The sequence below is a fragment of the Melospiza melodia genome, chromosome 8 (genome assembly GCF_035770615.1).
Source record: "Melospiza melodia melodia isolate bMelMel2 chromosome 8, bMelMel2.pri, whole genome shotgun sequence".
NCBI classification, from domain to species: Eukaryota; Metazoa; Chordata; class Aves; order Passeriformes; family Passerellidae; genus Melospiza; species Melospiza melodia.
Window position 1 is genome coordinate 36808129 of NC_086201.1, and position 12953 is coordinate 36821081.

Genomic DNA, 12953 nt, shown 5'->3' on the forward strand with positions numbered 1-12953 from the left:
TGCCATGTGGTAGCCAAATGTCTCTTAATTCCTACTTATCCTTGCTTTCTTCTAGCTCCAGAAAATTATGGATACCCATGTGATGACTACTGCACACTGAGTAACACAAAGAGTTTCTTCAGCGACAAAAAAATTACATTTAAATTACAAAAAAAAGTCAGCCTTCAGTAGATTTGAAAGCTGGCATCAGTAATTAGCATCAAGAAAAACAGATTTGCATAAAGAGAGAAAATCTCATTAAGCAAAGTCAGGGACTAAACTTTAAGTGACAGCTTTGTTGTACATGTAGAATAATAAAAAAAAATCTAAATGGATCTGTTCTCTAAAGTAAATGCAGTAAAAAGGTAAAGAGATTAATCCTGAGGGGGAAAAAACAGTGGCTGACTTGTGGGTACTGCCTCAAACTGTTTCACTTCTATTATAATGAATAGATATATTCCGTAACTATCTATAGAAAAAATACATATAAAAAGCTAAAGAGAGATGCTGAAGATTTGTTAATTCTGCAGCAGAGACCACAAAATAAGATTCATAATCCTTCATGTGCACAAAAAGTTGTTTGCCTTCTTTTGAATCCATTTGTTTCCCTGCCACGTGACTCAAGTGGAACCACAGTGGTTAAATTGGGGTAAATCCCTGGAAATAAAGGCTGGGAGACTCCTGAGAGGACCAGAAGATCAACCCCAGTCCAGGAGGTGCAATTTCCAATGATTTCCTGCTGGAGTTTCCTCTAAATCACTTTGTGCAGCTTTCTCAGCTCCCAAAATTCTCTGGGCACGTTTTCCTGTCACCTCTCCCTCCCCCAGCTTTAAAATGATGACATCTGCCATGCTCTGCTCTCAGGTTTGTGTTTTCATCATCTCAGAAACGAGCAGCCTCCCCTGTTCCGCAGGCAGGCAGAGGCAGGAATGTCCTTTGGATCTCAGGTAATAATTCCAAAGCCTTGGAATCCCTCCCAAAAGCACTCAGGAGGGGAAATGAAACTTTACTGCCCCGCTGCATTACTGTGGTGCCCAAGAGCATGATGAGAGCTTGGGATGAGGCTCAGAATTTCCATTAGAGACCCAATTTGCAGGAAGTTTGACTTGGCCATGAATATTTGCTGGAGGCTAAAAAAAAAAAACCCAAAAAACTCTTTTATAAGCTCTCCCTCCCAGTGCCAATAACTTAAAGAGTTTGGTTGGACTGGAGTCAAGGAAGAGCCATAAATTTGTCATCTCATGGGGAAGACACAATAATGACAGTGGGCCCAGAGAGTCCTGCTAGAGTTGGGATCCTGCCTGGTTTTTCCTCAGCCTGTGCAGCTTTAGGTTTATTTACTGAAGTCTCCCCTTTAAACATGTGGCCACGTGGCTCCATAATTCCCCAAATTGCCTCAGGTCATCAGGAAGCAGCAGATGGAGGCACAGTGGTGACACACAAGCAGCAGCTCCTGTGCAGAGCTGCTCCTCCAGCTGCAAACCATGGACCCTGAAACAACACTGGACTCTTTTTCTTTCCAAAACAGTAACTTCTGCTAAAATTCAAAAACAAATACAAAAACCCTATCAGCTTTCCAGGAAAGATTGTAAAGAATAAAGAAAAGTCATGGCAGGGGGCTGGAAGAGATGAGCTCTAAGGTTCTTCCCAACCCTAACCAGTCTGTGATCCTACAAAGTGTCCAAAATATGAACACACAGAAATAAAATCTGCAAAATAAAATAAATTGAGTAGACTTTTTTTGTCCAAGATCAGAGAAATTTTTTAACAAATAAACAACCAAAAATCCCAGGGAAGCTTCTATTTCATTTATTTCCCAGCCCTAAAACTTGCCATTTACCCACCTTTCAACCCTACATTGTTTTTGAGCAGATTCCAAAATCAAAATGCAACGTTTTGGTTATTCCTACCTCCTCCACTACTAACCTCAGTGTCTGGCTGGCACTTGCTGTCTTTAGTTGGCCTCTGTGGTTTTCTATTCAAGGATTCTTCAGAATCTGAGGGCTGGAAAGAAATGAACTGGTTTAGATTCAAGAGAAGCATTTTGGTGCCCATCAGTCCTGAATTTCTACCAAGAGAATAGAACAGCAGGATAGGAAATACTTAGAGGAAGAGGAAATAGAAGAGTAACAAAAAGAAAGGCAATGAAGAGGTGGCTCTCAGGGCAGTTTAGGGCCTATAATCCTTAGAATATCCAGGAATCCTAAACTGGTTTGGGTTGGAAGGGACCTTAAAGACCATTCAGTCCCAACTCTGAGAAAGCCTCCAGCACATGAAGGGAGCCAACAAGTAAGATGGAGAGGGACTTGGATAAGGGCCTGGAGGGACAGGACACAGGGAATGGCTTCCCAGTGCCAGAGGGCAGGGATGGATGGGATATTGGGAATTAGGAATTGTTCCCTGTGAGGGTGGGCAGGCCCTGGCTCAGGGTGCCCAGAGCAGCTGTGGCTGTCCCTGGATCCCTGGCAGTGCCCAAGGCCAGGTTGGACATTGGGGCTTGGAGCAGCCTGGGACAGTGGAAGGTGTCCCTGCCCATGGCAGGGGTTGGAACAAGGGCTCTTCCTGATGGAATACAAACATGGAAGGCCACTGGAGCAAACACAGTCCCAACCACAGTGTGGGGAAAGTTCTTCCCCAAAATAACACTTCCATTACCTTTTTCTCTGCTTTCTCCTTCCCATGTTCCCTGAGGTGCTCCCCATCTTTTTCTCTGTCCCGATCTCTTCTTCTCTCTCTGTCTTTCTCTCCTTCTTTGTCCCTGGCCTTGTCTTTGTCTCTTCCTTTCAGCCTGTCCTTTTCTCTTCCTCCTTCTTGTCTTTTCTCTCTTTCCTGTCCTTTATCTTGCCTGAGGTCCTCTCCTCGCTCTGGGTCTCCTTTTCCTTTGGTTTTTTCTGTTTCTCTCCCTTGCTTGGTCGCTCTGCTTTTGCTTCCTTCCCTCTCTTGTTTTTCTGCTTCCTTTGAGGTGTCTCTTTCAGGTTCTTTGTGCCTCTCATCATTGTTCTTCTGTTTATCCCTCTCCTTTTCTCTTTCTCTGCTTTCTTTCAAATCTCCTTTGGGTTTTCTGTCTCTGCTGGGGCTTCTGTCTTTAATTTCAGTGTCTCTCCTGCTCTAAAAAGAAAGCAAACACTAAAAATTAAATTCCAACACATGGCAACTCAATCACACAATGACCCTACAAACACAAAAATGCTAAAAATACCCCAAGCAAATAACTCATGGTACCCCACTACCCCCAAAAAATGCAACTGCTACCTCTTTATCCTTATGGCTTTTTTGTTCTTCTGCTTTGGGCTCTCTGCTTTCTTTATGTCGAGGTTTAGAGGGTGGAGGCTTCCCTTTAGCATCAGCTTTTTCCCCAGCCAAGACCCTTTTCACAGCAGCATCACTGGACAGCTGCAAGGAACAGAAAAACACCACTGAAATGAGTAAATTGTTTCATTAAATAATTAATGTACTAATTATTATTTTAAGAATGTAACAATTCAGTGTAAAAACATAATAATTCTGTGAAAGAATGCAATAATTCCGTGTAAGAACAGCTCCTGCAGTTGTTTTTAAACAGTTATGAAATGTCTCCATTATTGTATTTCCACAATCAAAAAAATCACAGTGCAAATATTACTTTCATTCCAAAATTAAGAGATTTGACTTAAAGCAGATAAAGACAAAGGTGAGCAACTGGTTGTATAAGTAATGCATCTGTATCCCAAAATTTTAAAGGTTCTGGAGCTTCATTTTAGGCTTCAAATCTAATAAATGTTATTAGAAGAGAAACAAATAAAGTGAACAACAGTGAACAATAAAACCCTTAATATTCAGAATGCATTTGGGTGGGAGCAACTGGTGAGCAACTGGTTGTATAAGCAATGCATCTGTATCCCAAAATTTTAAAGGTGCTGGAGCTTCATTTTAGGCTTCAAATCTAATAAATGTTATTAGAAGAGAAACAAATAAAGTGAACAACAGTGAATAATAAAATCCTTAATAATCAGAATGCATTTGGGCGGCAAGCTGGCTCAAATCTTGCTGAAGATCATGAAGTCTCTACCTGCTGTTACTGAGGGGTGACAAAATGTTTCTGCTGTGCAATTAATGACAGCAGAGGGGGAATTAAGGCACAGAATCATTTGGGTTGGACAAGACCTCCAAGGTCACAGAGTCCAAGCAGGTAAAGCCAAAGGTGAGCAACTGGCTGTATAAGTAAAGCATCTGTATCCCAAAATTTTAAAGGTGCTGGAGCTTCATTTTAGGCTTCAAATCTAATAAATGTTATTAGAAGAGAAACAAATAAAGTGAACAACAGTGAATAATAAAATCCTTAATAATCAGAATGCATTTTGTGGGAAGCTGGCTCAAACACCTGCTAAAGATCATGAACTCTCTACCTGCTGTTACTGAGGGGTGACAGAATGTTTCTGCTGTGCAATTAATGACAGCACAGGGGTAACTGAGGCACAGAATCATCTGGGTTGGACAAGACCTCCAAGGCCACAGAGTCCAAGCTGTGACTGATGCCCAGAACTCCGAGTGCCACATCCAAATGTTCCTTGGACACCTCCAGTGATGGGCACTCCAAACTTCCCTGGGCAGCCCCTTCAATCCCTGAGCACCCTTTCCATGCAGGAATTCCTGCTTCTGCCCACCCTGAGCATGCCCTGGCCCATCCTGAGGCTGTTCCTCTCCTCCTGTGCCTGTTCCCTGCGTGCATGAAATCTGTGTAATTCTGCCCTACCTTGTTCAAGCAGCACTTCCCAATTGCCTGCAGGAATTCATTGGTTTTCTCGGGCTCGTGCCCAGCCACAACTCGTGCTGGTCTCACTGACAGTGGCTCTCCTGTCACCATCACAACAGCATCGATGGCCTTCTGAAGGAAGTTGATTTTGGAATCCTTATCCTGGTAAAAGAGCAATTAAGAGAAACTTTTGTCTCCACAATCATTATAATGATTGTTTTAGCTTCACCGTTATACTTCACAAATAACCTGTCCCAACTGCCCTTCAATAAAGATGATGTCTTCCAATGATTACATAAAATCAGAAGTAAAATACAAAAGACCAAATAAACAAAGTAAAGCCAAGTGAAATTTCACAGAAGTCCTCACAATTAAGGAATCTTCATGATTTCAGCCTTCCTTACAAGCTCTCTCCTATTGATTACTCAGATAAAAATTATTCTACTGATCTTCTACAACTCCAAAAGAAATCACACCAAGGAATCAGCTGAGTTGCCCTCCTGATCAGCTTTGGGAAGAGGAACTCAAGGTTTTGAGACATTTGTCCCCACAGTCCAGGATTTTGATCTCTTCTGCCTGAGTTCTGGAAAACCCCATGGACTGTGAAAGAAATCTGTGAAAGAAATTCTCAGAGAGGCAGCAGCACATGGATGCAACAAAGACCTGCTCAGGAGCTGCTGGGAAATCTGCTCTTTGGGCCAACAAGGACACTATCAAAAAAAAAAAAAAACAACAATTCAGTTATAAATTACTTAATTGTAGTTATCCTGACAGCAATAGGAGCAGTCACAGCAACAAACACATACATTAATCAGTGACTAAAACATGCAAGAACTGGCTGGAGAGATGAGAAGTCAGAGCTCACACTTCAGTTGCTATGTTAAACAAACACCATGGGATCAGCTGCCTAAGTGGCAACACACAAAAACTGCTTTGTTTGCCAGGAATCAGCAACCAAAGCTCCCAAATCAGGCTTGGAGTTGGGGAACTTGGCATCAGCTCAGCCAAAAATCACGGGAAGGCAGCAAACAGAGAGTAAAGTCACCCTTGGACTTAAGGAAAGGAGTTTTCAGTAATAGCATTAACCTCCTCTTTCAGTAATCAGCCAGTTTTATACTGCAATAAAGCTCCTGTGGAATGCATGTCCTAGACAGGTGAGTGCTGGGATATTAAACACAGATATTTAATGTATGTATCTATATACCATATATATATATATATATATATATATATATATATATATATATATGTGTTTGTACATACAAATACAGAAGGCAGTAAGTTTAGGGCTGTGGATTCTCTTGAGAGATCGCAAAAACTCCTTAAAACCAAAAAGTTGCAGACAAATCTATAGGTGTTTATCCCATGGAAAGTATAATATAACCCACCAGAATGAAGTTTTACAACTTTTTAACAAAAATAACAACAGCTCCTTGGTGCTAAACACAGAGAAGATCAGAAGGACCTTGTGGCAAGTTGCAAAAAAACCTGAAAGCTAAATAAATATGGAAGTCCCATGCCCACCTTGACATTATCTGACTTCAGCTCGAAATCTGTGTAAAGTCCTCTCAGAAAACCTGTCACTCTGATCACCTGAAAAACAGAAGAAAGGGGATAAGTCAAGAACATTTAAAGCTCAATAAGCCTTGTGGGGCAGCAGGAAATGTGTCTGTGAAAAACGCCAATCACTTGGTTTTAAAATTTTTAAAGTTTAATAGTAATAAAATGGTTATAAAAATAGTAATACAAATAGAGTAATAATAATTTGGACAATTAGGATTTAGGACAATATGAGACAACAAATACAAAGAGTTACTGATGGTCCGGGTACCTATTCTGGGCAAAATAAGCCTGAAAAAGGACCCACGTTAACAAAGGATTAACCCTTAAAAGCAACAGCCTGTTGCACATTCATACACTTCATATATGATGGATAAATTCCATTCAAACACAGGATTCTGTCTGGCCATGGTCAGCTTCTTCCTCTGAATCCTGACAGCACCCTTGAGGTGGGAAGTTGTTCATTTCTCCTGATAATGGGGCAATAAATTCTTTTTCTCTGAAAGATTCAGGTGTCCTGTGGCTGCTATCTCGCTGCCAGTCCTTTCTTTTAAAAAAGTATCCTACGTAGCATCGTTTCTATTTTAACAATTTTTATAACCTAAAACTATATGTAACACACTACTTGAGAGAATTAATACAGCATTACTTTCTAACACAACACATATAATATTCATTTTAATGTTTGCGAAAAGCCAGTCATAAAATACATGCATTTTTCACAGTGTCCTTCGCGGAAAGGGGGAGTCAGGCAATGAAGTGCAGTCCAAGCATGCCCAGGGAAGGCCTGGACACGGCACTCAGTGAGTGACACGGTGGGCATCGGGCACAGGCTGCACTCAGACATCCCAAGGGGCTTTTCCAACCTCAGCGATTCCGGGATTCTCTTCTATTTCACTATCCCAGGCTGCTCCAAACCTGGGACACTTCCAGGGGCAGCCACAGCTTCTCTGGGCACCCTTTGCCAGGGCCTCCCCACCCTCACAGGGAACAACTCCTAACACCCAAAACCCCGCCTAACCCTTCTCCTACCGCTTCAGGTGCCCGAACCCCACAAACTCACCCCAAAACCCCGTGATTTCCCACCCCAAAACCCCATGATTTCCCACCCCAAACCCCCCAAAACCCCTCAAACCCCGTGATTTCCCCCCCCCAAACCCCCGTGATTTACGCAGCGCTCCGGGCACGCCCCACACGCCGGGGGAGGCCCGCGGGTGCCTCAGCCCCAACTCACCCACCTCGCTGATCAGGTCGTGCAGGTAGCGGAAGGGCGGCTTGCTCAGCAGCGCGTCGGTGAGCGGCGGCTTGCGGATCACCTGCCCCAGGGTCTCCCGCGTTTGCCGCGACACCGCCTCGTTCATCGCGGCCGGGCCGGGCCGGGCCGGGCCGGGGCTCGAACCGGGATCGCGGCGGGACCCGCCCGCCCCCGGCCCCGCACGGCGCTCCCGGCGTGCCCCGCGCGGCGCGCGCACGGCCCGTTGCTAAGGGGCAGCGCGGCCATAGCAACGGGCCCGCCCCGCGCCGCCCTCAGGGGAGGGAAACCTCGGGAGCTGCCGCAAAAACCTCGGAAGCTGCCCTAAAAACCCCCGGGAAACAGCCCTAAAAAACACTGTAAACAGACCCAGACCTACGGAAACTGCCCCCCCCAAACCCGGGAACAGCTCTCAAATCCCTGGAAACAGCCCTCAAAAACCGAGCAAACAGCACCTAAACAGCCAGGAACGGCCTCAAAACTACTGTAAACAGCCCCAAAACCCCCAGAAACTGCCCCCAAAAGAACCCTTTAAACACCAGAAACAGTCCCCAAATCCCTGGAAGCAGCCCTCAAATACCTGGAAACAGCCCTAAAAACACTGTACACAGCCCCAGACCTACAGAAACTGGCCCCAAAACCTGGGAACAGCTCTCAAATCCCTGGAAACAGCCCTCAAAAACCCAGAAAACAGCCCCTAAATACCCACGAACGGCCCCAAAGCTACTGTAAACAGCCCCAAAACCCCCAGAAACTGCCCCAAAACCCTCGAGAACAGCCCTAAAAACCCCGGCAACAGCCTTAAAAACACTGCACGCAGCCCCAGACCTACATAAACGGGCCCCAAAACCCGAGATCAGCTTTCAAATACCTGGAAACAGCTCCAAAACCTCGGGAACAGACCCAATAATCCCGGGAAAAGCCCCCCAAACCCCATAAACAGCCCCCAAAACCCAGGAAACAGCCCCCAAACCCCCAGGAACAGCCCTACAACCACTGTAAATAGCCCCAAACCCCCAGAAACAGTCCCCAAGTCCCTGGAAAGAGTACCAAAAATCCTGGAAAAAGCCCCAAAACCCCAGAAACAGCCCCCAAAACCCCCCGAAACAGTCCCCAAATCCCTGGAAGCAGCCCCCAAATATCTGGAAACAGCCCTAAAAAACTACTGTAAACAGCCCCAGACCTACAGAAACTGGCCCCAAAACCGGGGAACAGGTCTCAAATCCCTGGAAACAGCCCCCAAATCCCTGGAAACAGCCCCCCAAAACCCTGGAAACAGCACCTAAATACCCACGAACAGCCCCAAAACTACTGTAAACAGCCCCAAAACCCCCAGAAACTGCCCCAAAAACCTCGAGAACAGCCCAAAAAACGCCGGGAACGGCCCTAAAAACACTGCACGCAGCCCCAGACCTACGGAAACTGGCCCCAAAACCCGGGAACAGGTCTCAAATCGCTGGAAACAGCCCTAAAAACCCCGGGAACAGCCCTAAAAACACTGTAAACAGCCCTTAAATACTGTAAACAGCCCCAAAACCCCCAGAAACTGCCCCAAAAACCTCGAGAACAGCTCTAAAATCCCGGGAACAGCCCTAAAAACACTGCACGCAGCCCCAGGCCTACGGAAACTGGCCCCAAAACCCAAGAACAGTTTTCAAATACCTGGAAACAGCTCCAAAACCCCGGGAACAGACCCAAAAATCCTGGGAAAAGCCCCCCAAACCCCATAAACAGCCCCAAAAACCCAGGAAAGAGCCCCCAAACCCCCGGGAACAGCCCTACAACCACTGTAAATAGCCCCAAACCCCCAGAAACAGTCCCCAAGTCCCTGGAAAGAGTACCAAAAATCCTGGAAAAAGCCCCAAAACCCCAGAAACAGCCCCCAAAACCCCCCGAAACAGTCCCCAAATCCCTGGAAGCAGCCCCCAAATAACTGGAAACAGCCCTAAAAACACTGTACACAGCCCCAGACCTACAGAAACTGGCCCCAAAACCTGGGAACAGGTCTCAAATCCCTGGAAACAGCCCCCAAATCCCTGGAAACAGCCCCCCAAAACCCTGGAAACAGCCCCTAAATACCCACGAACAGCCCCAAAACTACTGTGAACAGCCCCAAAACCTCCAGAAACTGCCCCAAAACCCTCGAGAACAGCCCTAAAAAACCCGGCAACAGCCTTAAAAACACTGCACGCAGCCCCAGACCTACAGAAACTGGCCCCAAAACCCGAGAACACCCTTCAAATCCCTGGAAACAGCTCCAGACCTCTGGAAACAGCACCCAAAACCTGGGAACAGCTTTCAAATCCCTGGAAACAGTCCCATAAATCCTGGGAAAAGCCCCAAAACCCCAGAAACAGCCCTCTAAACCCCAGAAAACAGTGACAAAAGCTGTGGAAACAGCCCCAAAACACAAGAAACCGCCCAAAACCCTCTGGAAACAGCCCGAAAACCCTGAAAACAGCTCCCAAATCTCCCATAAACAGCCCCAAAACTCCTGGAAATACCCCCCAAACCCCTGAAAAAAGCCCCAATAGCACTGTAAGCAGTCACCAAACCCTTGGAAACAGCCAAAAATCCCTGGAAACAGTCCCAAATCCCTCCTAAACATTCCCCAAACCCCTGGAAACAGCCCCCAAAAACACAGAAACCCCAAAATTTCTGGAAGCAGCCCCCCAAAGCCCCAGAAACAGCCTCAAACTCTTGCAAACAGTCCCAAAACCCCTGGAAACGGGCCAAGAACCCTGGAAACAGCCCCAAAACCTCCAGAAACTGACCCTAAACCTCTGGAATCAGCCCCAAAACCCCTGGAAACTGCCCCCAAACAACTGGAACCAGCCCCAAAATACCTGGAAGTAGCCCCAAAATTGTGCCCCCTGCCCCTCAGCACAACAGGCAGTGAATAAAATGCGTTAGGGAGAGATTCTGTGTGTCAGCAGGAGGGGAATTGGATCAGGAAAATTGGGGTTTTTTTGTTTCATCACTAAACAGTGACTCTATGGGACCCAACACAAGAAAACAGGGACTGCATGGAGCAAATCCAGAGAGCAGGGAGATGCTCCAAGGCTGGAGCCAGGCTGGATGTGCTCACCTGGAGAGGAGAAGGCTCCAGGGAGAGCTCAGAGTCCCTGAAGGGGCTCCAGGAGAGCTGGAGAGGGACTGGGGACAAGGGATGGAGGGACAGGACACAGGGAATGGCTCCCAGTGCCAGAGGGCAGGGATGGATGGGAGATTGGGAATTGGGAATTTCTCCATGGGAGGTGCTGGCACAGTTTTTAGAGCAGCTGTGGCTGCCCCTGCATACCTGGCAGTGCCCAAGGCCAGGTTGAACAGGGCTTGGAGCAGCCTGGGATAGTGGAAGGTGTCCCTGCCCATGGCAGGGGGTGGCACTGGATCACCCACTCCATTCCAACCCACACCCCTCTGTAAAGGAAAAATCAGATTTGGGGATGAAAAGAGCCATTACAAAGCAGCTCAGTCTGGGCTTAGGGCAGGCAAGGAAATTTTTCCAGCAAAAAGGAAGCTGACACTTCCATGCCAAGTGGGTCATTTCACCTGGGCTCCTGCCAGCAGGTGCTCCAGGGAAGTGAATTTTACCTTCCTCCCAACCCTGCCTAGGTTCCCAGACAGGCTCTGCCTCCAGGACCTGGTGATGCTGGGAAGAACAGGAGGTGTTGCCAGCTTCCACATGCCAGGGCATTGGAACGAGTCACAAAGGAAGCAAGAACACTGGGAAGAAGCTGCTCTGGGGAAGAGGGATGTTTATTTTGGGTTTGTGGGCTTTTTCTCGGTTTTTCCATTGACTCCCTAGGAAGCATCTAAGATGCCTGAGGAGCAATCTCGGGGGGGAGTTTAAATTTGGCCTCATTAGCTCATTTTCCTGCAGAGGAAGCACAGCTCCACTTAACTGAAGAACTGAAACCCAGGGCCAGGCCTTCATTACTCTCAGAGGGAAGGATTTCTCCCCAATATCCAATTTAACCCTGCTAAACCTCTTGGAAATGCCATGGACTCTGAACAACACTTGTCAGGAAGGATGCTGTGAAAAGTGTAGGAATCTTTCAACTCAAGTCTGGGAGATTTCCTTATACTTGGAAACCCAGAAAGGTCTGAGCAAGCTGGGTGAGCCAGAGGAAAGAAAAGAGGAAAGGAAAGGGGAAAGAAGAGGAAGAACAGAAAATAGGAAAGGAAAGAGGAAAGGGAAAGAGGAAAAAAAGAAGGAGGGGAAAAAAGGAGGGGAAAAAAGGAGGGGAAAAAAGGAGGGGAAAAAAGGAGGGGAAAAAAGGAGGGGAAAAAAGGAGGGGAAAAAAGGAGGGGAAAAAAGGAGGGGAAAAAAGGAGGGGAAAAAAGGAGGGGAAAAAAGGAGGGGAAAAAAGGAGGGGAAAAAAGGAGGGGAAAAAAGGAGGGGAAAAAAGGAGGGGAAAAAAGGAGGGGAAAAAAGGAGGGGAAAAAAGGAGGGGAAAAAAGGAGGGGAAAAAAGGAGGGGAAAAAAGGAGGGGAAAAAAGGAGGGGAAAAAAGGAGGGGAAAAAAGGAGGGGAAAAAAGGAGGGGAAAAAAGGAGGGGAAAAAAGGAGGGGAAAAAAGGAGGGGAAAAAAGGAGGGGAAAAAAGGAGGGGAAAAAAGGAGGGGAAAAAAGGAGGGGAAAAAAGGAGGGGAAAAAAGGAGGGGAAAAAAGGAGGGGAAAAAAGGAGGGGAAAAAAGGAGGGGAAAAAAGGAGGGGAAAAAAGGAGGGGAAAAAAGGAGGGGAAAAAAGGAGGGGAAAAAAGGAGGGGAAAAAAGGAGGGGAAAAAAGGAGGGGAAAAAAGGAGGGGAAAAAAGGAGGGGAAAAAAGGAGGGGAAAAAAGGAGGGGAAAAAAGGAGGGGAAAAAAGGAGGGGAAAAAAGGAGGGGAAAAAAGGAGGGGAAAAAAGGAGGGGAAAAAAGGAGGGGAAAAAAGGAGGGGAAAAAAGGAGGGGAAAAAAGGAGGGGAAAAAAGGAGGGGAAAAAAGGAGGGGAAAAAAGGAGGGGAAAAAAGGAGGGGAAAAAAGGAGGGGAAAAAAGGAGGGGAAAAAAGGAGGGGAAAAAAGGAGGGGAAAAAAGGAAGGGAAAAAAGGAAGGGAAAAAAGGAAGGGAAAAAAGGAAGGGAAAAAAGGAAGGGAAAAAAAGGAGAAAAAAAAGGAGATAAAAAAAAAGGAGGAAAAAAAAGGAGGAAAAAAAAAGGAGGAAAAAAAAAGGAGGAAAAAAAAAGGAGGAAAAAAAAAAGGAGGAAAAAAAAAAGGAGGAAAAAAAAAAGGAGGAAAAAAAAGGAGGAAAAAAAAAGATAAAGACCCCCCCCCCCAAAAAACAAAAAACCAAAAACAAACAAAAAATCACTTAAAAATAATTATTTCCCAGTAAGTGGCTTAGTAGTCCCTAGAAGCCAATTGCTAATTTCAGTCAAAACCTGTTGCTCAAA

General features: G+C 46.1%; 1 protein-coding gene across 1 annotated transcript in view; it reads right to left on the bottom strand.

The window, feature by feature from the left end:
* The window catches only part of TRAF3IP1 (TRAF3 interacting protein 1), a 30955-nt gene extending 23308 nt beyond the window's left edge, over positions 1–7647 (bottom strand). The window contains exons 1-6 of the mRNA XM_063162705.1: positions 7510–7647; positions 6236–6304; positions 4712–4873; positions 3232–3372; positions 2635–3087; positions 1906–1983 (exon numbers count right to left, since the gene is read on the bottom strand). Coding sequence (XP_063018775.1) covers positions 1906–1983; positions 2635–3087; positions 3232–3372; positions 4712–4873; positions 6236–6304; positions 7510–7632 — 1026 coding nt within the window. The 5' untranslated portion in view covers positions 7633–7647. The remainder of the gene's footprint in view (positions 1–1905; positions 1984–2634; positions 3088–3231; positions 3373–4711; positions 4874–6235; positions 6305–7509) is intronic.
* Positions 7648–12953: the final 5306 nt, after the last annotated feature.